At 38.1% G+C, this 27,975-nt stretch overlaps 1 protein-coding gene across 2 annotated transcripts in view; it reads left to right on the forward strand.

Annotated features, from left to right (window-relative positions):
• The window catches only part of fgf13a (fibroblast growth factor 13a), a 125,015-nt gene that overhangs the window by 52,166 nt on the left and 44,874 nt on the right, over window positions 1-27,975 (forward strand). The window contains exon 4 of one of the 2 annotated variants that reach the window (XM_081383590.1): window positions 5,941-6,108. The exons of the other annotated variant lie outside the window; for it this stretch is intronic. Coding sequence (XP_081239716.1) covers window positions 5,941-6,108 — 168 coding nt within the window. The remainder of the gene's footprint in view (window positions 1-5,940; window positions 6,109-27,975) is intronic. 2 annotated transcript variants of the gene reach the window in all.

Here is a 27,975-nt window from a genome sequence, read left to right on the forward strand (position 1 = left end):
ATCCGTCAGCCAGAAACTGAAGCTTCCCCGGGGGCCGCCATTGATTAGCATACCATCACCTGCTGTTAGCATTCCATTGACTCCCATTCATTTTGGCGTCACTTTGACAGCGAATCACTTTACATCTGAGGCGTTTAAAGACTCCATTTGTCCATTATTTATTTCTAAAGAAACACGAAAATGTATGAAAGGCTCCATTACCTTGTATCTTACGTTATGGCCCCGTAGAAGCAGTTTTTGTAAAAATAGGCTAACGATTGCATCATAACCATGCGACTCTCTGTCGCACAGTAGAGAGATTACCGTATGGACAGGAGGAGAAGCTCGCGGGCAATCGGGGGGACGTGGAGGCAAAATGACAAAATAATTAATCAGAATACTTAGCAAAAGTTGCTCCTGCTCCAAACTCATGGACACTTCCTAATCACACTCTCCATCTCTGCAAGTTTTGGAAGGAAATGATTCAGATTTCTCATGGCACAGCTACTAGAAGACAGACAGGTTGCTCACGTCACATCTACGTCGTCAAGCTCAGTTTGAGTCTGCAGTACGCTCAGCCATCAGGAAGTGAGAGCTTCTAATTGACTTCACTTTTCTTCGTTGAATCCAATGGAGTCGCTGTGTCCATTTCTTTTACTGTGTATGATGGCAACCTCTGAGCACACCATTCTCCCATTCTCTGTCTTCATTCTCTGTTTAACAGTTTTGTCTATTACGTTACTAGATAGAACTGTTAAAGTAAACTGTATTCGAAAAAGTATTATAGCGTTTGCTTTTACATGCTTTTATGCTAATATAATTTATACAAATAATAAACACTTAATTACACAAACCTTGCAGACTTAGTCGAATCCAGCTGCCAGATATTCTGAAGTGCACATCTGAAGCCTGCATGAATGTGTTACTCTGTGCATGACGGTCGGTCCAAGTGAATGAATGAATTTAGCTTCCTTAGAGATGCATTATCGACAAACTTTAAACCCTTGACGATCCTGCGCTATATTCATTTATTAAATATTAATTCAATTCAAATAAATATAAAGTATATATATTTTATCGGCTTGACATTGGCCATCGGCCACCCTGCTCTCTAAGATATCGGCATCGGCCACTAATTCAAAATGAAATATTTCAAATAAATACTATGTTGTTTCTACATTCATTTAAAGAGTCAATGTGAAAATATGTAACACAAAAATGTATGTTATGTGATTAATAATAATAATATAGCGCTTTTAACAATATTAATTGTTTCAAAGTAGCTTTACAGTGATAATAGGAAATTACAGTAACAGAGATTGTTTTGGCTTTACAGCAGCTCTAGAGTTATTGTCCAGCTAAAGTTAGTTTCGAGTGATTGATTCACTTCCGTTGCGAAGATCATTAGGTATTAACTTAGGGGCCGTTAACACGACACCGTTCTAACAGAAAACCCTAGTTGACACTTCAGGACTGCGTTGTCGTCGTGTCCAGGCACAGGTACATCATCAGATACGGCTTGGATCCGGCAGACTGCGGTAAACCTCGGGATAAACAGAGAGACTAATATTAGCGTAGACACCATCCTTCTTATGATGTAACAAGTACATCAGGATTTATGTGAAGTGTTCCCTAGTATTTTGGAAGGAGGGGCTTCATTGACCCAGGGACTAAACAGGGCGTTTGAGACATACTTGGAAGTGAGGAGCTGCAATAATGCACTGTAACATATAATGTGTTTTTTGAAGAATCCAGCATGAATACTTATTCTAGAACATACCCAAAACCAAAATCAAGACTTTGAAAAAGGGCATAATAGGCCCCTTTAAATTACAGCTTGTTTCGTAAAGCTGCAGAAGTGGCTTTCTTAGTGACACACAAACTCTCTTGTTACTCTTTTGTTGCATTTAATTTGCATTTTAATTATCAGATTTAAATTGAGTTATACACATTTCAGATCATCAAATCATTAGAAAGAACTCCTGCTTTCACAATAACCCTTTTCCACCCTCTACAGTTGCATGTTGACTGCTCTCAGGCATTTAAAAGAGTGGGAAAATATGGATTCTGTTTTTAAGTACAGAATAAAAGAGGTTTACTGGTGTAAAGAAAAGCTCAATTTCACCTCAGCTCCAGGAGCTTCAGAATGACACAGCAATAAAAATTAAATCCATTTCCTCAAAGCTGTGGAAGAAGATCCCAAGAGACCAAAAAGAAGTCTTGACTCAGATACACATGATATTTAAAGTGCTGGTATTTTAAGCGCTCGCTCCCCCAGGGCTGCTGGAGCAGCTGATGGTGATGTTCTTGTGTTATTTTCCATCAGACGGTTAACTGGCGTTTCATGCAGAATGAGAGTGATTGAAATTGCTTCTGACTTCCCCTCATTTGAATTGTACAAACTGATACAGTCCACCTCTAAATCTGTCTTTCTGCTTAAACTTCATGACCTCAATCTGCTGCGAGCTCTCGGCCTAAATGTGCAAACTGCAGCAGGGCCATAATTCAGAGCTGTTGATTGCGTCAGTCCTGTCCTTGAAGCCTTTGTGCATTGAGGCCATTGTAAATTAAATGTTCTGATCTTTGACATGCAGTGTAACTGTAACCCATGTACACTTCTGGGCTATTTAAGCCATCGCCGATCATTTAGTTTTTGACTTTTATTGCCTCCCTTGATTAAGGGTCGTTTTGCATCCAACTTGTGACACATGATACCTTCAACTCGGGGGCTGAGGGGCAAGGTGATGTAAACAGAGGAAGGTTATGCACTCTGTGTCATTAAATCCTTTCTCCCATCAAGTTCCTCTCTGGAGTGTCAGTTATTGGCTTTCAGCACCATGGACAGGGACATTTATCAGCGCAGTGCTGAAGTGGTGGCAGAACCATGAGCTGTAGATCATGTCCCATCAGACCACGGGCTGACAGCTCATTTTGAAGGCCCAGCTGATAGGGAGGGCGGAGCTACGGCAGGCTGCATATCCATCAGGCTTCCTGTGACCCATCCGTGCACTCTCCATCACGGTTAGGCACGTTGTGCAGCTCCAAGTCGTAAAGAACTCTTTTAGCACGGTCCAGTCCTAAATAAGCCATTTTAATTGAGGTTTATGGGGCTGCAGTTAATATGGCTATTAATAACCATTGATGGACTAAGACCTTCAAAATGCATTGGAGACAAAAGGAGACTGTGTTCTGGAGGGAATACCCCCACCCCCATTTCAGGTTGTGTAAATAAAAAGCACACCGTAGTAGACCTGGCATATATATATATATATATATATATATATATATATATATATATATATATATATATATATATATATATATTATTTAATAATAATTATGGACATGCCTGGAGCTGAATAATATGTTTGGAAAGGAAATGATGCATTCTATGGAGCCTCTCTAAAGGGATATGGTGATGTAAAAAAAATGAGATGGGAGGAAAAAATATATTTCAGTTCTTCATGTTCTCTTGCAATTATACAGTTGGCTAATTATGTTGTATATAATTTGCAGGCATCAGGGAGCCGCTATTAATATGCAGAGTATTGAAATCGCTTTTGAATGCATGCTCGTTTTTTTATTTATTTTATATATCACTTTCAAATTCGCGATCACGTGTACTTTGTTTATAGGGAGCGGCGGTACTGACTAGACATTTTACAGGACGAGATATTTGTCAATGATTCTCAGGATCTGTTGCGCACCAAATCCTCCGGCATCATCCTGTCAGTCATCTCTCCTTACTATCTTCACATTAAAAGTGAATTCTGATGTACTGTAATGTAACCGACTACCACATCAAGCCTAAACATGTCCCTTTAGAGGCTCCATAGAATGCGTAATTAATTTTCAGTGCCTTTCCGAATTTGGATTTAGGCTTCGGGCACATCCCTAATTATAATTATTTCTGAGTAAATAATTTAATATTAGTCCTATGAGAATGCCTCATTAAAATATTTATAATGTATTGTTGATAATTGATTGACTAATTGTTTTGCACTAATCCACAATGATATTTGTATTTTGACAGTCCTCATGTAATATAGTGCTTATTAATGTCTCTTTTCAGTAATTTCGGTCACAGTATGACTGAACTAGAGTGGGAAACACATCCGCAAAGCCAACATATTCCTATGGCATATTAAAAGTTTGTAAAAAAGGCCACATAACTGACTTCCTTCACCAGAAGAAAATCAAGAGTTAGACTTCAGTCTCCAGTATAATACATACAGTATCATGGCTTAAAATAGAAGGTGGCTGTCAGCGCACCTATACTTCATACCAAAGTAAATTGGACCCCAAGTGTGTACTTAAACTTCTGTGTACTTAAACCTACCAGTGAAGACAGTACCTAGAGAGAGAGAGAGAGAGAGAGAGAGAGGGAGGGAGAGAGAGAGAGAGAAAAAAATATTACCTCTGCTGGCAGTAGAAGTGTTTGGCCTCAAATAATGACAATGGAAAAAGAGATGCTAGCCTGACCAGCAGCCTGAACTTTATTAGTACATTTCATCTCAGGGAAAAATAGACTCTGCAAGCACCAGGAAATGAAACCCTATATTAACCTCTCACAGTATGTGCCTGAACTAATAGAGTGAGTGAGCATTAGCCTGCACTTACGGTATGAGAGGTTCGGAGGTCAAGGTCAAATAATATCACAATTACACACCACTTTTTAAAATGACCATGTTTTTCCCCCAGAATGGTGTAGTCTACCAAATATCAGCAGGGGCTAACTGAAAAAATCCTACAAACCTTAAGGGTCTTATTTTTAGCAGCTTTTATGGACATAGTCAAAGCTTCACAGATGCCTACCTTCTCACGATTTACGTTACATTACACTTCATTAGCTCATTATCAATACCGGAACAATGACAGCTGTTCATAAATGCATGTTGGATGTATGCAAAGTCCCATATACAGTTTGAAGTGCTTCCTCTGTGCATGTGTGATGTAGAAGATGCCTGTAGTGGAAGACGATGCATGCTTTCACTGGGTTGACTTTCTTCAGTACTGAAGAAATCACTTTAGAAATAGTCCCTTGATATATCTTGATCCCACACAAGTGTGTAAGTTTGCATGATGGCTCTGTCTATACACACACTATTGAGTCTGGTCATCACCCTCTGAAATATTGGATTTCAGTTGATGAGAGCCAGAAGAGCTCCAAATCCCCTTCCTGCTCTACTTTACCACCTTATCCCAGATCCCAATGCTTAACTAACTGCTGTCATATTGTTTCAATCATTGTGATGTAGTGTGTTTTAGGGCTGGGTGATGTAACTAAAGTCATTTACTCAATATTTGTAACCGTTTTGTTTAAAATGGTGAATTCCTCCCTTTTTTAAAATAGTTTTCTTTAATATGCACCAATGCATAGTCATGCAGCAAAAAATCTACCAAGACATTTTCATACACAAAAATGTCACTCAGATCCTGTATTGAGAACGTTTGAGTGATTACACAAATGTATCATTGAATGGTTTATATGAAATAGACCATTTGAACCGATTTACTAAAATGAGTTGAACATCCTAACTAAATCTCAATCAGCAATAAATAAATATTCTCAACACAAGGTGCGAAAAGGAATAATTGTGAAATTATTGTAATGACACATTTTTAGGAAAGGAAAACTCACATGAATTGATCATTTTATTCAGTTTGAAATCATTCGGAAATGTATTGAAAATATTTGGTATATCGCCCAGTCCTACTGTGTATTAAGCTTTTCTTTTCTATCTTCTTACCTTCTCTCCTCCTCTTTCTTCTGTATATCAAGTTATTATATGTGTTCTGCTAATCTTGTTACTGTTGTTGCTTATCATAACCTTGTTGTTGCCATTTATACTTTGTCTCTTTTCTTTGCGTAGTTCTCTCATTGTGTTGAATTTGTTCTGTTGCTTTGAGCGCTCTCTCCCTTTCTAACCCTGCGTTCATTTTGTTATGGCCCGACCGCAGTCCAGGATGACGCTGCCCCAGGTACCCAGGAGTACATTATGTTGCGGCAGGATTCCATCCATTCTGCGGATATAAGGGGTAAAGGCTCCCCTTTTCGTGCTAAGTGTCACGAAATCTTCTGCTGCCCACTGAAGCAAGTCACCCTCAAAGACAGCTCAGATCCCGAAGGTTTGTGTGAAACACATCCATGTTTTTCTTTACTTTGCTGATGCTTTTGTATCTTTTACATAAGTTTAAGTTTCATTTGAACTTACTTTAGTTTTTTGCCTTTTCTTAAAAGCATCTGGCTTGTGTATCTTGTAGAAACTGCTTGAAGCCTGTGATGTTGAATGCCCTAAGGACACACTCTCCTTCTTTTCTGTTTGTGTGTATGTGTGTATGTCTGTGCTGAATACAGACTTGTGATCAAGATCCTTCAGATCTGTATTCACCAATGATTACCAGATCACTGATGATGTCACTCTACCTGATCTGAGGCTTCACACTTCTATTTTAAAACCAGGGCTCTAGACTCAATTTATTTCATTTTTTTAGAGGCACAGGCAAAAATTTGAGGTGCATTCAATGTTTTGTTGACTAATGTTTATGTGCCACTGTCCTGTAAGTTTTACTATAGAAATATAGATAATATAAATAAATTATAAGCTTATATTTGTTGTATTATATTTCCGAGTGTCACTTACAGTGGTGCGACCAATTAACATTCTATAATATCACTAGTTTTTTAATAACATGCTTGCAGTGTAGAGCCCTGCAAATGAATAACATCCACTCGATAAAGCCCCTTTATCACTAACCCTTCAGTATGAGTGAGTGAATGATGATGATGATGATGATGATGATTCACACCACACCCTTCCCACAAGCCCCTCCCCTTTTTGAATACAGCTTGTCTCTTTCTCCCTTTACCCTCTATATCTCTCTTTCTTTTCTTCTCTTTAGCCCTGCACCCATTTTCAGACATCCCCCTCCCCCCACATCAGGTCCACACATCTTTCTACATTAGATGAATATCTGTTTAACTGCTGCCAATCTGTTTTTCAAATGATAGTGTTTCTGCTTTCAAAAGGAACTGAACTCTCTCTCTCTTTATCTCTCTTTCCTATGTATCTCGCTCTTTCTGTCAGGTGTTTTCAGATGCATGAGGGTTGCTGATGTCTGCTAATGATCATGGGTACACGGGTCCGATGTGCTGGGTTGTCATACGGTCCTGTATGTGTCTGAATGCTGTATTGCCTTTATGTTGGGAGTGTTTTGGAAATCTTGTAGAGTGATAAGATTGTCCAAACATGTTGTAAATGTGATTGTAAAAGTGTTTTTCTTTTCAGACTCTCAGATCACTGGGTAAGCCATCAGCAGTCACCTCAAGCTTAAATAAATAAAACTTAACACACAAATGCGCTCATCTCCACTGCTGTGCTGGATGACATATGAATTGTTCACGCATCACTAGAACGCAGCTCTAGATTGATGGATAAGTTAGTTGTCATAGATACAGTGCCATTGCTGCTGACAAACATGTGCCTAATCAATTATTCAGTAATGGTTTATATTCACGGTCATTACTACCTTATTTCTGTGTGGTATAGAGTTGTAGAGAGTCTCTGAGGAGCAAGAGTGAGTTGAGCATGGGGAATCTTTTTGTGTCTGTTTGTGGTAAATTTTTATCTGTCTGGATCATGCTGCAAACAAAAGGACACGAGTGAAAAAAGTGAAGGAGGGGAAGGCTTATAAAGAGACAGACTGGAGTACTGCAGATATATTATTCAGTCTGATTGAAGCTTTGCTTGGACGTGACTGAATTTGCAAAGAAAGTCATGGCTATCTTATGAAATGTGTTCATAAGCACCGTGCCATGGAAGGTTAAGGGATAGTTCACCTTGAAATGAAAATTATGGCGTTCCTCAGTCGGTCGCAAAAGGAGATGTTTGGCAGAAAGTTCACACTGCTTTTTTCCATACAATGAACGTGAACGTGGACAGAGATTGTCAACCATACAGGGTTTCTGAAACTCAGTCCTGGAGGGCCACTGTCCTGCACAGTTTAGCTCCAACCCTGATCAAACACACCTAGCTGTGAGTTTCTAGTGATCCTGAAGACATTGATTAGCTTGCTCAGGTGTGTTTGATCAGGGTTGGAGCTAAACTGTGCAGGACAGTGGCCCTCCAGGACCGAGTTTGAGAAACCCTGATCTAAAATGACACCAAAAGCACCATAGGAGTACTAAAAGTTGTCCATGTGACTTATATGAGACACTTAGCAAATTCTTCTACCATCTTTTAAATCTCTCATCATAACTTAAAATCTGGTCCATTTCATACAGAAAGCTATCATGGGGCTTCAGATGATGTGTAATGTTGTGCACATGTAATATAAACTACTTGTAGGATACTTTTTCAAAGCACCTTTTCAATGTGTGTTTCACTGTATGGAAAAGAGCAGCATGACATTCCTGCTAAACCTTTTGTGTTCCATGTAACAAAGAAAGTTTAGAATAACATAAGTGAGTAAATGATCAAAGATTTTTCATTTTGGGTGAACTATCCCTTTAAAAGAGGAAGGACATCTGAGCCACTGTTTAGGAGGAATACAAGCTGTTCTGGGATCAGTTTGTGTTACAGAGACTATTCTGTTTAAGAGTATGGGGGCACTGGGTGCAGTCCACTTTCCCTGATCAGAATCAGGATAACCCCCCCCCCCCCCCCCCCCCACACACACACACACACACACACACACACACACACATTAGATGGAGATTTAGATCAGCAGTGGTGTCTATAATCAAAACCCCTGTCACTCCACAAGTACACCGGACTCTGTCGCTCTCTCTCTCTCTCTCTCTCTCTCTCTCTCTCTCTCTCTCTCTCTCTCTCTCTCTCTCTCTCTCTCTCTCTCTCTCTCTCTCTCTCTCTCTCTCTCTCTCTCTTCGACTTCTCCTCTCTCTCCTGTACTGTTACACTGCTTGCCTCAACATCCATTATCTCCTTTGCACTCTCTCGGCATCTTCAAATTCATCCCCCAATCAATATCTGCTTGAATTCTGTCTGTTCTCTATCCTAACCTCTTTCTTTGTCCCCATTTCTTTTTTCTGTCTTATTCTTACTGTGAAATGTGTCCCTAAGGCCTGTTTCTCTATCATAATTAATCAATAACCGAGAACAAGTTGTTCTCAGTATTTATCCTCGAAAGCACATACTCAAACCTCAGTGCACACTAACATTTGTTATTTACCAGCCAAACTTTCATAACCTGTAAGTTTAATATGTCCTTGTGTACTTCGGAAACTGTATATCACATAGTGATGTTTGTGTGTGTGTGTGTGTGTGTGTGTGTGTGTGTGTGTGTGTTTGTGTGTGTGTGTGTGTGTGTGTGTGTGTGTGTGTGTGTGTGTGTGTGTGTGTGTGTGTGTGTGTGTGTGTGTGTGTGTGTGTGTGTGTGTGTGTGTATAAACATTTTTTTTTTCATTGAATTCCCAACTACTGTTACCATGATGTAAAATAACTTGCACTATCATCATTTAAAAGTTTGGTGTCAGAGAGATTTTTAAAGGAACACTCCGACTTTTTGGGACTTTAGCTTATTCACAGTATCCCCCAGAGTTAGATAAGTCCATACATACCTTTTTCATTTCTGTGCGTTCTGTAAGTGTTATTTGACGCACCCACCGCTAGCCTAGCTTAGCACAAAGGCTGGATGTAAATGGATAAGGTAGCATACTAATCCCAATAAGTGACAAAATAATGTAAACATTTTCCTATTTACATGTTGTGATCTGTATAGTCACAGCGTGTACAAATAACAAGGCTATATGAGACAGAGACCATTTTTAATCATATAAATACTGGGAACTATATTCTCACTAGGCGTAGGAGCACAGCTACTTGGGCGGAGTGGCTACTTGGGCGGAGTGATTAGCGCAGAGACGCCCTGTGGTGAGGAGCAGAGAGTTCGCTCAGAGTTGGAGTAATAGAGTCAGCAATTACTAGATAGTAAATTTATAGTTTACAATCATGGGTGTTCGCTGTATCTTGTCTTACAGCTTCCAAAGTTTGTAACTCCTCGTCTGTGTATTCTGGCTCAAAACTATATGGTTCTGGATCTTGGTTTGATACCCAGTAAAATTCCTCTGACAATTCCTTAAAGTCAGCCATGATCACGAGTCACGTTCGCTACTAGCTAGTTAGTCACGTTTGTTTTGTTTACAGAACCATCAACAGGGCCTCTCGTGTGCTGCGCTAATCACTCCGCCCAAGTAGCTGTGCTCCTATGCCTATAGTGAGAATATAGTTCCCAGTATTTATACGATTAAAAATGGTCTCTGTCTCATATAGCCTTGTTATTTGTACACGCTGTGACTATACAGATCACAACATGTAAATAGGGAAAATGTTTACATTATTTTGTCACTTATTGGGATTAGTATGCTACCTTATCCATTTACATCCAGTCTTTGTGCTAAGCTAGGCTAGCGGTGGGTGCGTCAAATAACACTTACAGAATGCACAGAAATGAAAAAGGTATGTATGGACTTCTCTAACTCTGGGGGATACTGTGAATAAGCTAAAGTCCCAAAAAGTCGGAGTGTTCCTTTAATGTTTTTGAAAGTCTATCTGAGGTTGCCTTTATTTGATAAAAAAAAAAAAAAACACAATTTTCTAATTTAATTTAATATTATCAATGTTGAAAACAGTATAATATTTTTGTGGAATCTGTGATACATTTTTCAGGAAAAAAAAAACAGCATTTATTTGAAATATAATTTTTTTATTACATTATAAATGTCACTTCTGATCAATTGAACGTGTCCTTAGTGCATAAAAGCGAAGTATTAATGATGCCAAACTTACTTGCATTCCATTATTTTTTATGTATTATGTTGTTTATACATTAACACATTCTGTATTAATAATAATGTAACTTTTGGATAATCCAATGAATTATTTACAAAATAAAGTTTGAAAGAAATTAAAGACATTTCCCTTGTCCCTAGATTCCCTAGATTTGCTGAATTTTCTCTTTTTATTTTGAACTTGAGTACAAACCAGATTTATATAAAAAAATAACAATTCAATGATAGCTCCACATTATTAAACAGATTGAGTGACTTTAAAAAGCACAAATAACATTATAAAATGCAACTCTGATTTCTTCATTAAAATACTTCAATACTATACTGCAGCAGAATAACCTACTGCAAGACCTCTACTGGGTGATGCATTTCTAACATGACACTGCATGTATGTGTAGCACCCAGCCCTACAAGAGACCATTAGCCAGTCTAGCAAGTGATGTCCTTTGTTGTGATGCCAGCTACAGTATATTGTATTACTCAAACACATAACATTATTGCAGTTAAATCACTGCTACGTCCATAACCCTACTTAGTAGAATGTGAAAATATTATACGGCTGGCTTGCTCATTTCACAAACTGTGTATAGCAATTTAAATGCTTGGCACCTTCACCCCCACCTGTGTAAACGGCATGAGTAGGACTGATGAGCTCTGAAATTACATTTCGGGTGACCCCCGCTTCTCATGTCAGCTGCTCCTTTCAAACTGCGTTATTCAACACTGTTATCGCTAACAGCACAAAGTCTAGATGGACTCTTTGTTTGTTTGTTTCCTCATTTAGTTGCATCACGCTCACGGGATCAGGTTGGAGCTATTTATGCAAATGTTTGCACAAACAGAGAAAGCATGAATAAGTCATGGTTATAATAATGGATGTGAGCAGGGGGGATTGGAGCAGAGTGAAGGACCTTCTGCACTGCACTGTATTTTTTTGTGTTTTATATTTATTGCAGGGGCTTTTGTGCTCACATTCAGTGCTCGAATTGAGGGGGGGGGGGTTGGGGGGATCCTGGACCCCCCATAAGGTATCAGGGACCCCCTATAAGAAGTAAAAAATAGACTTACTGTAGGGGGGTCCTTCAGATATTTTTATTTTAGTAAAAATAATAATGACAAATCTGATTAAATGCATGCAATGGATACGGTAAATTTTGTGAATTCATTTACAATCATTTATTCCGGTTAAAGATAATTTTAGCTTTAGAAAATGGAGAATAATAAACCTCCACTCGCAGTCGGGAAGAGAAAGCTTCTTACTGACTTTTTTTGAGGGGTAATTTTCTCTCTCTCTATATCTTTCTATATCTATATCCACTCCATGTCGGGGCTTTTGTATTCCTTGCATAAATTGGAAACATTTAGGCTTAAGTTACTAATTTATCATTATTTATAGTCCTGGTTCTACGGGAGTGCTAGAGATCTCGATGAAGATGAGTAACAGCATTTTAGTAATTATAAAGGGAGCGCTCGTTGTGCGCTTTCTAATATCCATCCAGAATTTGTATAAAACTTGTTTTTCATGCTGCTAGGACCAATGGCCAAAAAAAAAAATTGAAACCAAAACATGGCATTGTCTAGTGTGCAGGTAAAGAGGACCTCCACATGCTTTTACGGGTCTTCAAGTGCCTTATACTGTATGTAGTGCCCTGGTATATTTGCCATAGTTGCTCTTTTGGGTCTGCAGCTTTGTCACCCTCTAAATCCATTATTACCTTAGTAAGTAAATTAAAAGAAGAATTGTAGTTTATCTCTCTTTGATATATAACATTGGACTGAAAATGTATATATTTTTCCCCCTATATTTTATGGTTTATGTACTACAAACACTAATGTATAATGTATTATGTACTGCAAACACTAATGTAAGTCCTCATGGATTTTATACAATGTAAAAAAAAAATGATCACAGAATAAGGCAGAAAATATACAGTACCTACCTATCAATAGTTTGGAAACATTACAATTGTTTAATGTTTTTGAAATAAGTCTCTTCTGCTCACCGAGGCTGCGTTTATTTAAAGGGGTGGTTGATTATGATTTCACTTTTCTAACTTTAGTTAGTGTGTAATGTTGCTGTTTGAGCATAAACAACATCTGAAAAGTTACAATGCTCAAAGTTCAAAGCAAAGGAAGATATTTGCTTTTAAAGAAATCGTTTTTTAAGGACTACAAACGGCTGGTAGGGACTACAGGACATTCCTCCCGGGTTAGTGACATCACCAACCCTAAAATTTACATGAACCCCGCCCCCGGGAACGCGATTTATAGATTGTCATGACAGAATATGCTTATCAATGACTAGAAGATAGTTAACTCACATCAGCAATATAAATTCATCAACTAACCATTCAGAAATGTCCTGTTGCATTCTACATGTTGTCACTTAATTCTTCTTGAGTCTCTCCATCTTTCTGACTCCGGTGTGAACATAAAACGCTAAAAGTTTTAGAAATTTTCAGTGCATGTGTGTGTGAGGTAAAAGTAGGCTACACAAGCTGTTGTAGCTCCACCCTCTGTGCGGGGAGCAGCAGCTCATTTGCATTTAAAGGGCCAGACACAAAACGGTGCGTTTTTGCTCACCCTCAAAAAGTAACAATTTTAACATGCTATATAAAAATATCTGTGGGGTATTTTGAGCTAAAACTTCACACACACACTCTGGTGACATCAAATACTTATTTTACATCTTGTGAAAAGGACATTATATCACCCCTTTAATAAAAAATGTAGTAAAATCAGTTATATTGTGAAATAGTATTACAAATTTTACAAGAAAAATACAAAGGTTTAAAATAGCTGTTTTCTGTGTGAATATATTGTAAAATGTATTTTTTTCCTTTGATCAAATCTGAATTTTTTCAGCATCCATACTCCAGTTTTCAGTGTCACATGACCCTTCAGAAATCATTCTAATATGCTGATTTGCTGTTCTAGAAACATTTTTTATTATTATAAATGTTGTGCTGCTTCAAATTTAATTTGTGGAAACCATGATACCATTCAAACATTTGTGGTAAGATTGAAAAGAGAGAGAAATTAATACTTTTTTCATTGAGGATGCATTAAATTGATCAAAAGTGACAGTGAAGACATTTCTAATGTTATAAAAATTTTACATTTAATAAATGCTTTAATAAATGCAATATATAAATGTAATTCAATCCATGCTGTTCATTGAACTTTCTATTCATCAAAGAATCCTGAAAAATAAAATGCATCATGGTTATTACTTCTATGAATACGTTTTGTACTGTCTGTGAGAGAGCGCCCTCCGGCTTCGAGTATGAATGAAACATACATTACACGAGAGTGAACTGTTAGTAAATCTGGCCCTTAATATCAAACGGTCTGTTAAATGTCAAAGATTTTTAGTTTATCTTATTTCTTTTTCTTTTATATATGCATGGTAATAATCAAGATCCTGTCCTAGTCCTGAATCACACCTCTCTTTAAAGCGTTCCTGAACGATTAAACCACCAGCTTCCCCTATACTGATTTCAGTGTGACTGCTTTAACACATCTGCAGCTCCTCTCTTTTACACTTCTCCACACAGCCTCACGGACCTCCTGTTGCTCTCCTTGACTGAAGGCAAGTGTAAACCTGCCAACCCAATTCTCACCTGCTGTCACTTTAGTTTATTCAGTCTAATCTTGTAACACAACGTGGCAGATTTTTACTTAAAACTCTAAGTAGAACAACGGGTTCAGTCACTGCCAATGACTCAGTCTGTATATGTATGTACATTAGCTAAAGTTTAAACAGCATTTAAAATTGTAAGCTATTTGCGCTATGCGGTATATATGAATCACACAATGACAGCTTACAGCACACACATATAGATGAGAATACATGTTTCTGTTTCTATAAGACTTGTTTGTGAACATAAGAGAACTGAATGCTGTGGTCTTGAGATGTGATGGACTATTTTTAACTCCACACTCTTGCTTATAAACACATGTGGATCTTTTTTTGTGATATTTTTATCAGCTCTGATTAAATTTATGGAGAACTAGGAGTGCAACAAAATTATGGAATCGACAACTTAAACTTATACAGAAAAAAAAATAATACTTTTCAAATTGACAAATAAATGGTTTGTAGTTAAATGTAACAATAATAAATTGATAAACATTGAACTTGCATTTGTATAAAGCATTTTCCATTGTGCTTTATAAAATTGGACAATTCAAATGTAGGCACAATCAAATAACTTTTGACTGAAAGCAGTTTATAAAAAGTGTTGTAATATTGTGACATTAACCAATAATTATACAAACAATTCAATTTAATTGTCAAGTAGAATTTTTTTTTTTTTCAAAGAAATTTGCATTGCACTGAAGGTATGCATCAGTTTTATGAGTTCATATGGAATGGGAATTGAAGCCATGAATGTGGCATTGTCAGTGCCATGCTTTACAGGAACAATTATTTTTATTTAAGTAATAAATTGATAATAGATTCCTTCATTTTATTTTTGAGTTGCACTTCTGGTCCTTCATTAATTAAGGCTCTTCTGCAAAAATATTACATCGAAAAACATAAGAAAAAAAAATTAGATAACCTAGTCGACATTACTAAACAGATTGCTGAACGAATAGTCAACTAGTCAAATATTGTAACCCATTTAATGTCTCACTGAACCCAGATTAGGCTCTCGTGCCTTGAGGTAAAAATGTAATGTAATGTGAGTGTTTGATAAAGAACAGCAAAATATGTGAATGGGAGGAAGAGAGCTGGAGGGGATTGGCTCACTGCAAGCTTTCACTCCTGCCTAACTCCCCCTCTTTTCCTCACACAAAACGCACACGCTTGGTCTTTTCCTCTCGCCCACACTAGTGTGTTCCAGATGCCTGTTTAGACGGGTAGTCATGAGTCATCTCCCCACACGCTCTCACCTATTCTCCTCTTTCATCAACCTGTTTCACACCTCTTCAATCCCTCGCCCTCCTGGAGAGTTGAACTGAGAGGTGTACAGTGGGTAACTTCTCTCCTCCGCTCCCTCGCTGAACAGATCCACAAAAAACTAAAGCTAGGGGATGTTGTAGCAGTGCTTTATCCAGTAATGGAAATATTCCATCCAGCCAGAGTGGAAATCAATATGTGAACACTCTACATCTCCATTTAAAGTCATTTGTGCTCTTGCCTTGCCGTGCCACTTCACAGACTGTTGATGCCCCCATTTTTGCTGAAATGTTTACTTTGGAAACGGTTTGAGAGTTTTGTTCTCTATTGCAATAGTACAAATGTCAAGAGTTGTGATAGTTGAACCCCAAGCCCTCATTTTGTGATATGGTCCTGTCCCGTGGGCCAATGGGGCACAATGGAATAGCACAATTACATAAGACTTCGGAGCGTCTTCTCCCCAAGAGCTTCTGGCAGGCTAAGGCCTTGTCGGCACTGATTTACAGAGACACCCAATTTGGAGCATTGTCTTTGCTGCCAGGCCTGGTGAAGGATCTGAGAGTGTTGGGCTGGATGGAAAAGGCAGGATTAATGTCTGTCAGCACAACTCTCTCACCCATCAGCAAACCAACATGTTGTGTCATTTATAGGAATCTTTATCGGCCTACCTGAAACAGTCTTTTTTTCTGCAATGTGATACTGTAGATCAGTCACATGAACTTACTTGAGGGATAATCCCACTGGAGTAACCTTGGGGTATGTGCCTTGCTCAAAGGTACAGTGGGGAATTCTCTAAGCTCACTCCTTGTGGAGACTTAACCTCTTCATACCACACCACTAAAGAATGATCAAATGTAGTCTCCGATATAACATTTTTGGATGATACAGATAAGCCAATAATTATTTTCACATGGTGATAACATGACTTATGTAACATTAATTAAAAAAATAAGACTACAAACAAAAATCAATGGACTTAAATGCTATAAGTGAATTTAGGCATCACAACATGATAATGAACAGTATGAAAAAATGGATATTAACTTTGAGATTTGCTAAAGGTTACATTTAACAGTGTTCTTAAATTATTAGTGTTTTTAAAGATAAATTTTAAGTGAGCATTAGATGAAGGCAAATGTAATCTAAATGTAAAAATAGGGGAAATGAGCATGAACAATTAAATATTGTCCAACATTATTAAAATTTACCGCTAATGGTTATGATACCAATATAATGTTTTGGGTTGGTAAGATTTAGTTAGTCTCTTTTGCTCCCCACGGCTGAATTTATTTGAACAAAAATACAGTAAAACAGTAATATTGTAAAATTATATTTAAAATACATTTTCCTGAGATGGCAAAGCTGAATTTGGGAAGTCTGACAAGTGATATATCTAATGATAAACAGCCAGATCTACAGTATGTGGGTTAAACACTGAAGCTAATTCTGTTTTTGAATAAGGATGGTAGATTTACTACTGTAGATCCTAGAAACATGCCATAAATTGTTTTTGTGTTCTTCTGTTTTTGACAACCACCAGTCTGCACCTGAACATAGCGCCATTCCCTCTCTGTGCGGTTGTGTATGCACTGCTGTAGGTTTAAGCAATAGGCTCAATGTGCCAGTGATGTCTTTACAGCGAGGATGAGATTCGGTTTATTCAACCACTCCAGGCGAGAAGCTATTTATAGCTAATCCTAATGTGACAGGGAAGAGGGGCTAAAACACTGTTCTGGGACACACATTCAGGGTAGATGCAGGGAAACAGGATGAAAAGAGACCATTGCAAAGCATGTCTAGTACATGTGTGTTAGGGGGATGCTGACTTACTATCCAGAACCATGTTGTCTCCATTGGGCATCGTGACTTGTTTACTTTGAAGTGCAGTCGATGTTATGTGCTACCTTAAATATTTATTGTTCTGAGTCTTTTTTGTTGGGTTTTGACAGACATCTTGTTCAGATATGTGATGAATTAAGGATGAATTACTTAAGGGGGCATTTGGGAGAGGGTACATATACATATCACAATACAGAAGCACTAAAATGAGTGGTTGTGTTAGTCATTGCCTTCTGAGTTATTCACAGCTGGTAGACATATGCATAACTATAAAACATAACAATGTATAAGTAATGTTACTTTTATTTATTTTTATTTACCTGTACTTTTACAGTGCTATTATCATTCCTTCCTCATTTTCACAGTTATTTTGGAGCACCTAAACCCACCCCTACCCTAAACCTACACACTTCTCAACAATATAAAACACGTAACAGCCAAAAAAATTTAGTCAAGTATTTATTGCCAAAAAAACAGTATGAAAGTATTACAAACAACTCGTGTTGCATTCCAAGTCTTCTGAAGCCATACAAAATCTTTATTTGAAGAACAGAGTGTAACTTAAGTTTTTCATTGTTGAAAATGATCCTGCTCTATGAACGCATGCAGCTATATCTCATTCAAAAGATACACTTAAACATTAGCATGACGCAATCGGTCATGAGACACACAATACCATTTCACAAAGCTCAAAGCTGTCATTACTCTTCTTCTGGCGTCAAACATTGAATTTATGTTATATAATACACAAATGGGGTAAGTTTAGGGGTAGGGTTACGTGCTCAATACCATGTGCATTAAAATGTGACGCTGAGGGGTCCTGACCAAGCGTCAATATGTGACAATTTGGTAGTGAGAATGTATTGACTTGTTCTATTTTTCTGGTGCACACGGATTACAGCCGAAGTGAATGGGGACAGCAGAGTAAAGCACATAGACCTGCTCGGAAAGTTACCTGCATGCTCAAGTTCTCGTGTCATTTTCAATGAGATGCGCAAGTAGAACCTATAAAACGGAATTTTTAACAGTAACTGTATATGTCTATAAAGCATGGTTGCTAAACATAGATACACATATGCAGAAGATAAAACAGTTTGGTTAAACAGTCTGGGGTGGCACAGTGTTTCAATCTTGATTTATAAACAATGCGTTAGTTTCACTTGCAGTCACCTGAATCAGAATGCAGGACACGGGAGCCTGGAAAGAAGTTATCACAGAACCAATTCAGATTTGTGGGTAAAAGATTGAGGAAGTAGAATAAATGAACACTGCTCAGACGCAGAAGCCGAACCAGAGCATTAGAGAGAGTAGCCACATGCCTAATAGGAGACCTGTGAGCGATGAAAACGCTGCAACACGGGCACGAGGCTGAGTCGGCAAAACTTAAATATGTATACACACTCACATGCTCTATTCATACTGCCGCAGCGATATCTGATCGGATGTTGTTGCATGCATGTTAACAGCAAAAACTGAGCAAATGGCATTTTTACGCATCCGGTTTGGGCCATTTTCATATGTTGTTTGATACTTATCCAATATCTGGTCATCTGACCTAAGTCTAAAATCTCATGTCCGATTGTTCTCTTATTTCACGGTTTTATGTCATTAATATCCGCTGTAACATAATACTTGTTTACAGTATATGTGCATGGCTTGTAATTCTAGAGCTACAAGATGTGAAACAGAAATGTCAAGTATGCATTTTAACAGTGTTACACTGTTTTCTAAGAAAGGCTTGTCTTCCTGGGGTGATATTGTCATAGTCAAGTCACCGTTATTTTTTATAGTGCTTTATACATCACAGATGGTTTTAAAGCTGCTTTACAGTGATCAACTTGTGATTCAATTATGCAAACATAATTCATTTTGGCTGTAAAGCAGCTCTAAAAAGAAAAAAAAAATCATTGTTCAGCTGTATTTAGTTCTGTGTTTCACACTGTAAAAGTACAGTTCAGTTCTGTTGTAATGATCATTAGTTATTAAATTAGTTCAATTCGGCTATAAAGCAGCTGTGCAGGAAACAGTGATGTAATTGCCTATCGCAGTTCAGTTCACATCAAATAGTGTCAGTGCAGTCAGATCAATAATATTGTTGAATATTAAGGCCTGGTTTCACAGACAGGACTTAGATTAAGCCAGGATTAGGCCTTAGTACGATTAGGACATTTAAATAACTTTTTAAAATGTGCCTTAGAAAATAAGGCCATACCAGCTGTCAAATATTTTTCATGACTCTAGCAACTTTATTACAATTTTCCAGTGTATCATAGCCATTTTATAAAAACACTTGCAGAATAAAGAAACATCTCATATATCCCTTAGTCAAAGAAATACAGTTATATAGTTATAGAGCTAGAAATATTCATGGAAGTGTGGCAGAAATGTGAAGGGATAGTTAACCCAAAATGGCAAATTCTGTCATTATTTAGTGAATGAGTGCTCTCAAGCAAGGAAGTATCATGAAAATGATGACTTTATGATCCTTTTGCATGTTTTTTTATGCTTTAAAGACCCAATTTAACCAACTTCAGACTTTTGACTTTGACTTTGACTTCAGATTTTTGATTGGCAGTATCTTAGCTCACTGCAGTATGAAGTCTCTGTCTGACAGATGTGTTAGAATGTGGGCCATGTGAGCAATGAGTGTGCTCTCTCTTTTTTCTCCTACCCAGTCCGTCAGACACGAAGCCGTCTGATTGGCTGTTGCACCATTCAGACGCATGCTTAGGATGATGTAATGTGCAGCAATCAAGCGTCATCGTCGTCGCAGGACCCAGCATACAAAAAGCAGCGCTGATGATGCCAGCTAGCGCTAATCTCAGCGCTAACACTGATAAAGGCCTGATTATTGTTATCCCTCCGGCAGTGGTCGCACACTTTATCAGCTGATTAGCAGGGACTGCTGGATAACTCTGTAGCTTTGTGTGGGGATCTGCACTTAATCCTCAGTGATTTTATAGCAGCATGAATCCAACTCCTTCTGCAGTGTGTGCTTGTTATGGCAGATGTTTTTTAAATGGGATCAAATGGCTGCTTCCAATCCAAAAGATGCCCAATCCACCCTGGTTACGGAAGTAAATTATGGTAGTGTAATGCTTGATGAGAGGCCATAATCACTTAAACTTATCACTCGGTCATTCCAGGGAGCTCAGTGTAATCTCAGATTCATATTGAGACTTATGACACGGCTTCCTGGAATGCTTGTTTGCGATTGGTCGACAAACATTTGGGTATATTGACTGTTTAGCTGTATAATTGACTTCTGTCCCAGGCAACTGATTTCAGTATAGACTTAGCCTATTTTAACCCCCACAGTGTCTGTCTTCACACACAATGAATACAATATTTATTTATGTGGTTGTTTGTATGGTTGGTTGGGTGGGTGGCTTGTTGTATAGTAAACTCATTCAAGGTGACACATAACCTGATCTCCCTATCTTGTTTTATTTTGTGATAATGACCGGATGAATGTACATTATCTATTATTTAATACTCAACCTCTTGCAGTCTCGGACTCGGTTATAAACATGGCTTCCGAAGAGGGTGTGGGAAAGAAAGAAAGAGACAAAGGCATCAAAAATGAGGAAAAACTCAATGTCTCAACCGAGACATTTGGGCTCTGTAGAAGAAGAGTTTTGGCTCAGAGCTTTGTTCTTAGCCCTCACACTTCCTGCTTCATTAATGTCAGAATTATTATTATTTCTCTTGCTTTCAGAAATGAGAGCGCCTGCAGCTAAAGGACTACTGCGTTTTCGTGAGGCAGCAGACGGGAGCGCAGAGTGGCAGAATCAAAGGAATTTCAATTGCTGTTTACTCTTCGACCTCCTATTCAGACAGCTCACGCTGCATGAGTGTCTGCTTAGATCATAAACTATGCAGGGGGGAAAAAAGGAAAGAATGTGAAAAGATGAAAAGAGAAACTTTGTATAATGCATTCGCCATACACATGGAAGCAACTTGAAGCTTGGTTATCCAAAGAGAGATACAGTAGGAGATGCTTACATACTTCACCTTAAAGGGACGGTTCACATAAAAATGAAAGTTTGCTCCTCATCGTGTTGTTCCAAACCTGTATGACATTTTCATATGTGGAACACAACAGAAACATATTTTGAACAGTTTTGTCCAAAACAACATTGAAACAACATTTTATAGCGCTTTATCAAATAGAAATAGTTTCAAAGGAACTTCACAATAATAAACAGGAATGTAACAGAATTAATGATGCAGACTGATGAGACAAGTTCAAATTCGGCTGTAAAGCAGCTGTAGCAAGATAATAGTGTAGTGATGATTCAGTTCAGTTCAATAACTGTAGTTTATTCATGATGAAAAAAGTTCAATTTAACTACAAGTTGCTCTACTGAAGATAGTAATGTCATTATTCAGCTTGCGTCAGTTAAAATGTTGATTCAGATCAGTTCAATAACGGTGTCGATGTTGCAAACTTCAGTTTTGAAAAGAAGAAAAGATAAAGCATTTGTCATTATTCATCTCAGTTCAAATTTTGTTCTCATCTGATAGAGTCATACAGTTAAATAAAAGATGTACATTTTTCAAGTGATCTTTTGTTTTCTGCATAAGAAAGTCATACATGACGTCATACGGATTTAGAATGACATGATGACAGAAGTTACATTTTTGGGTAACGCTGATTTTACAACGCTGATTCATGAAGACTGTTTGGACAATAGACAAAGGAAAGAAACAATTTGCGTATCTGAACCTCTCTGCACCTTCCTCGTCATTTTAATTCTGAAATGAGTTATAAGAAGAAAAAGAGCCAACAATTTATTCATGCAATGCAGTACAGCGGTGGCTGATCCCCATGGTTTTAGAACAGGTGGTGTGTTCAGAGCTGAGGTCTGTCAGAGGGAGCAAAGGCAAATCAAATAAAGAAAGTTTTGAGAGCATCAGCATGCCAAGCAGGCGTCCCAGAAGGCTGTGTAGAAGTGATCTCTCCTGGATACTTGTTTCTGGAGTAAAAAAAAAAAAACAGCATGGTGAGAAAAAAAAGGCAAGGGCCATCAATAATGCAGAAGGTCAGATCTACTCTGACTGTACTGTTTAAATCAAAGCTGGCTGCAGCTCAGATTCATAAAAGGAATTCAGTCTTTTGGACTTAAAATCGTGAAACCGCAAACGGGCATTTTAACAGAAATGTCCCGCCTTGAGGCGTTTTTTACCTTTTGCTAAAACTTTGCACTCCAAGGGATTGTTTATTCTTTCATATTCCATTCCATTCTTCAAAATATCTTTTTTTTTTCACAGTAGAATGAAATGCATAAAAGTTTGGAAAAACATGAGGGAGAGTAAACAATGACAGAATTTTCATTTAAGAGTGATCAAATTCAGTGTTTTAAATAAACTAAAAATGTTACATGATATGAAAATTGCATAAAATTGTTATTAATCTAATTAGTCACACAGATAAAATCCCCCAAATTAAGAATTTTAAAGATGCTGCTGTGATAAACAAGTAAAACATTGAATAAAGGTTACAAAAAAGCAATTTGTTTATTTCCATATTAATGTATCAATCAGATGTCAAATTTTTAAAAAGACACATTTTGTTTTTGTCAATTTTGCTTTTATTCAAAAGGTACAAGAAGTGAAGTGGGAGAGTTAGGGAATCATTTTGTTTAATTTAAAGGTGACATATTATGCCCCTTTTCACAAGATGTAATATAAATCTATGGTGTCCCCAGAATGTATCTTGTGAAATTTCAGCTCAAAATACCCCCCAGATCATTTATTATAGCTTTTCAAATTTGCTCCTTTTTGGGTGTGAACAAAAACCCACCGTTTTTGTGTGTGTCCCTTTAAATGCAAATGAGCTGCTGCTTCCCACCTCTGTTCAGAAGACGCCCAATCCTTTACATGAGCTTCAAATATTCTGGCAATAACAAAACACACAAATCTCAGTCATCCAAAATCTCAGAAATAATAACCAGGTTGCAACTTTTAGACTGCACCTGGATGTTTCTGAATGATTAGTGGATACATTTATCTAGTTGTTGTGCAGTTACATTGAGTCATCTCATCGACTTGCATGTGCTGTCATGTTTAACTTTTACACAAGTTGACACAGTTTCCCTGAGGTCTTTATAAGACAGCTGTGACATTTTTTGTGCCATGCTCGTCTGTGCAGCCAACGACAGAACAGTTTGCGTGCTTTGCTCGAATTTTTGCCATTGCGTTAGAACTGGTTACACTGTTGTCGCTTGCGAAAACCAAATGGCGATGCCGTGGATGGAAACATACATCGGGAGTACACCAAACGTACTCCTTCGTCAGAAGGGGAGCGAAATCTGATCGGCTTATTTTTTGACATGCTTGCAGAGAAAGGCTTATCAAAACAAAGTTACTGGGTTGTCACTTTTCATGTGTTCTGGGTTGGTAGATGAACTGGGGACCCGATTATAGCACTTAAACATGGAAAAAGTCAGATTTTCATGATATGTCCCCTTTAAACTAAACGGATTTTTGGTCAGAATTTTGTAGCCAGTGTGTGTATACGAGTTAATCACAAAAAATGTGATTTATTTTATAATTAATCACATTAAAGCAACACCAAAGCACTTTTCCTCTTCGGTCCCCCTACATCTTCGAAACGGAATTGTCCATTACCACTGTCGTAAATAATTTAGCCTACCGCAGCCTACCGTCGCACACACGCTATTTGTTTATCCAGCACCGGCTTTGGAAATAACTATGTCCATGGACAAGGTAGAGTATGTTGCATGATTTTATGAAAGTATGATGTATTGCGACATCAGAAACGAAGAAAAACAAAATAAAGACATTGCTTGCTATTTTTTTGCTATTGTAGCGCTTGCCGTAAAGCAAGTAAAATTTGTCGTTTCTTATGTCTCATTCGGACTACAGATCCTCTACCCGATCTGGCAAACTTACAAAGTGCGGTTATAGCTGATAAAGGGTCGCAAAGCGAATGCAGAAGTGCCGTTCACCCTGTTACGAGTTGATGAACCACTGAAACGATTTTGGAAACATTATTTTAAAAGTCCTGTATTATGCCCCTTTTCACAAGATGTAAAATAAGTCTCTGATGTCCCCAGAGTGTGTACTGTATGTGAAGTTTCAGCTCAAAATACCCAACAGATCATTTTTTACAGCATGTTTAAATTGTCATTTTTTGGGGCTCAGAAAAACGCGCTGTTTTAGTATGTGCCCTTTAAATGCAAATGAGCTGCTGCTGGACGACCCAGGGGGCGGAGCTTCATGAGCTTGTGCTCAGTCTCTCAGGACAATTTCATCTCACGGAATGATGATAATATCAGAAACTCTCAGTAACGTGTTCATTTCGAGTCGGACAATAATGCCTACAGAGTCAGAGTGCTGTATAGAGATGGAACAGGTATAGTTTAGTAGTTTAATTACGGTTATTATAACGTATTTGTCATCTGCTTGTATGTATCCATTATTTATTAATAGCCTACAAGTCTGCTGTTTCGGACCAGGTCCGAATGATGATCAAACATATACTGATGAGTTTAATAAAGTTTATGGTACATCACACAAAGATGAAGCGTCAGTTTTACTTCAGAAAATCACCGTAAGAGCTGAGTAAACACAGTAAGCTATTAGAAGTGCGCAAGTACATAAACGAATTTCGGTAGAGTTGAGGGAGCATTCCTGTGGGCGGAGGTTAGTCAAAAAACTGTTCTTCTGACGTCATTAAAGAAGGAAGTAGAGGGATGTAGTCCAAACGGGCCGTTCGATGTAGGCGACTTCTGTTAAATAAAATATCTCGCTTGGCATTGAACTTTGAGCTTTATAATTTTACAGATATTATTTATACTCTAACAGCAACGTTACACACTAACTAAAGTTTGAAACATGGAATCACGAAGAACGGGACCTTTAAGGTACAAAATAATCTTTGGTGTTGCTTTAAATTGTCAGCCCTGTTTTTTTTGTTTGTGCTAATTTTAAAGACCTTCTAGAAACGAACTAGCAGAAGATGAGCCAGCACATGTGAATTCAGTTCTACCTCAGCCTGCTCCACTGATCCACACTCAGCTGTCAGCGCAAAGCTATGCCAGACCTTTACGCAATGCCACCAAGCAAGGCAAAGACATAAGATATCTCCTGAAGGAAGCATGATATTACCATGGGAAATGAAAACCGCCTGCCACGCTAAATGGATTTTGCATATGATCTTCCGTAGGAAACTTAGCAAAGTAATCAGACAGCTTGCGCAACCTCCATGTCTATTTATATTTGCCAGAAGCAAAGTGGAGATGATTAGGGCTATTTTTGAGCAGTTGCTAAGCTTAGCATCACACATTCTAGAATGGGTCAGACTGATGCAAAGAGTTCTGACAGTCGGCTGTGATACAGATGTCACCTCTGAGCTGAGGTGGAAGACAGTGCTATTTGCTCATCCATCAGGCTGGACGAGTTTCCTTTGTTCCTTTCTCTATTTTATATTGGATCTCATTTTCACCCTTTTGAATTAGCATTTACAGGGTCATCTGCCCCTCATTTCCAACTATTTCCATTTATATCTGTCTGACTGGGATTCGATATAGGTCAGAAGCCTATCACGCAGCCCAGGCCCCGCTGCCAGGGTGAAAATAGAAAATTAGTTATTAATATGCTTAGGTAGTGTGTAATTCAGCAGCTCATGATTATTGCAGAGGGAATCCTGGTGGAAAACGTGTGTGAGTTTGCAGACATTAAGTGATTTTCATTCTCACCTTGGTGATTAGCTGGACCGAGTTGTGGGCTCAGGGCCATTGAAGAAATGAAAGCACGTCATAAAAAAATGAGTGCTTTCTTAGCCCTTCTTCTCATGGAGCGCCAATATAAGCCAGCATCTAAAATGAAATTTTTTTTTGTGTAGATCTGCCTTTTCGTGATTCCATGCTGGGAAGTTTACTGACATTGCTAACAATCTGGATGCTTCAAAAAAGTACTGTGTCAAATAGATGAATGCTTCATTCTACGTTTAATTGGATGCAGTCTTGCCCAGTGAACTGGGGTTTGGCAGGATATAGGTGTTTTCATAAGCTGTGAATGAGTTTTACAGAGAACAGAAGTGGTCTATAAACTTTATTGTTCTCATTATAGCAGTAAATACTGACCTATTTTGGGATACATAGCAATACATTTACAGAACAAATATACATTTACAGTGGCCCCACAAACTATTTGGGCACTTAAGATACACTTAATGAATGAGTGTCTGCATTATGTAACAGAGCAAAAAATAAGTGAAACCAAGTGGCATTTATTCTAAAGACAAATTGCACAGAAATTATTTTTAGTCAAAACATATCACACAAAAAAATGACTCAGAATGGCTCAGTAAAGTGAAGTGAGTGCTGAGAAAATCCACTATTTGTTTTCAGATGTCACAAGCCATCTAGATTATTTGTGTCTAAAGTGTCCAAATACTTTTTGGTATGTGTAAAAATGTAGTTTTTTTTTTTTTTTTTTTTTTTTCGTGGCTGCTAGAACAACTATGTGAATGTGTGACTCTACAGTTGCCATTATAGTTTCTTTAAACTTTCTGTAACTGGGCCACCTGTTGTAAATATGGTGTCTTTCTTTTTCTGATCTCCACTCACTCAGTCCCATGATGGTAAAGTAGGGTACAATCTTTCAGCAACCCAGAAACGGCAGTAATCTGGGCTAGCCTCGTCCTGCTGCGCCTGCGTGGCCTCTTTCTGAGATATTAGCCACTTGCTAGCTGAAATCTGGTCCTAGAAGACTGATGGATCATGATTATTTGCACTGTAATCTCAATTGCTGTGACTCAGTTTACTTGAATGTATTGATTAGCAGTGGCGTCATCCAAGTACGTATGATCAGGGCTTGACATTAACGCCCGCCAACCCTCCTAATGCACCCGCATTTCAGCAGTGGTGTGAAACACAGTCACTCTAGCCACTTTGGCAGGTTGAATTTTATATATAATAAACATTTTTCAATTGAAGTCTTTTTAAAAGGGCATCTGAAATAAACTAAGTGCAATGTAGTACATATCGACACTGAAGTAAACGCTTCCTATACTAATTTTCCGCAGAAGAGATACACAATACCAGCCGCGCTTTCTCGCTCTCTCATCTCTCCGACAGCGAGTTGACACACAAACATGCCTCCCCTCACTCACTTGTTTCATTTGCTCCAGAATAGATGAATATTGTTGGTGTTACAGGGCTTTCATTTCGGTGTGGGATTGTACGTATTGCACATCATTTTACTTATTCCCACAGATTTTGTGCTCACACCCAAAGTGTGCACACATAAAGCTGCGTCTCAGCGCTTAAACAATCAAATACATACAAAATAATGTCAAAATGACGCTCTTGGTCTGTATTCACATAAGCGCAGTCAGTTATGTTGAGAAAGAAAATGCATGTGTAACAGTATAATGGATCTGTGCATCAGGTCTTAAAGTGACAACAGC

Source organism: Scardinius erythrophthalmus, assembly GCF_964197995.2.
Source record: "Scardinius erythrophthalmus genome assembly, chromosome: 13".
Classification (NCBI taxonomy): domain Eukaryota; kingdom Metazoa; phylum Chordata; class Actinopteri; order Cypriniformes; family Leuciscidae; genus Scardinius; species Scardinius erythrophthalmus.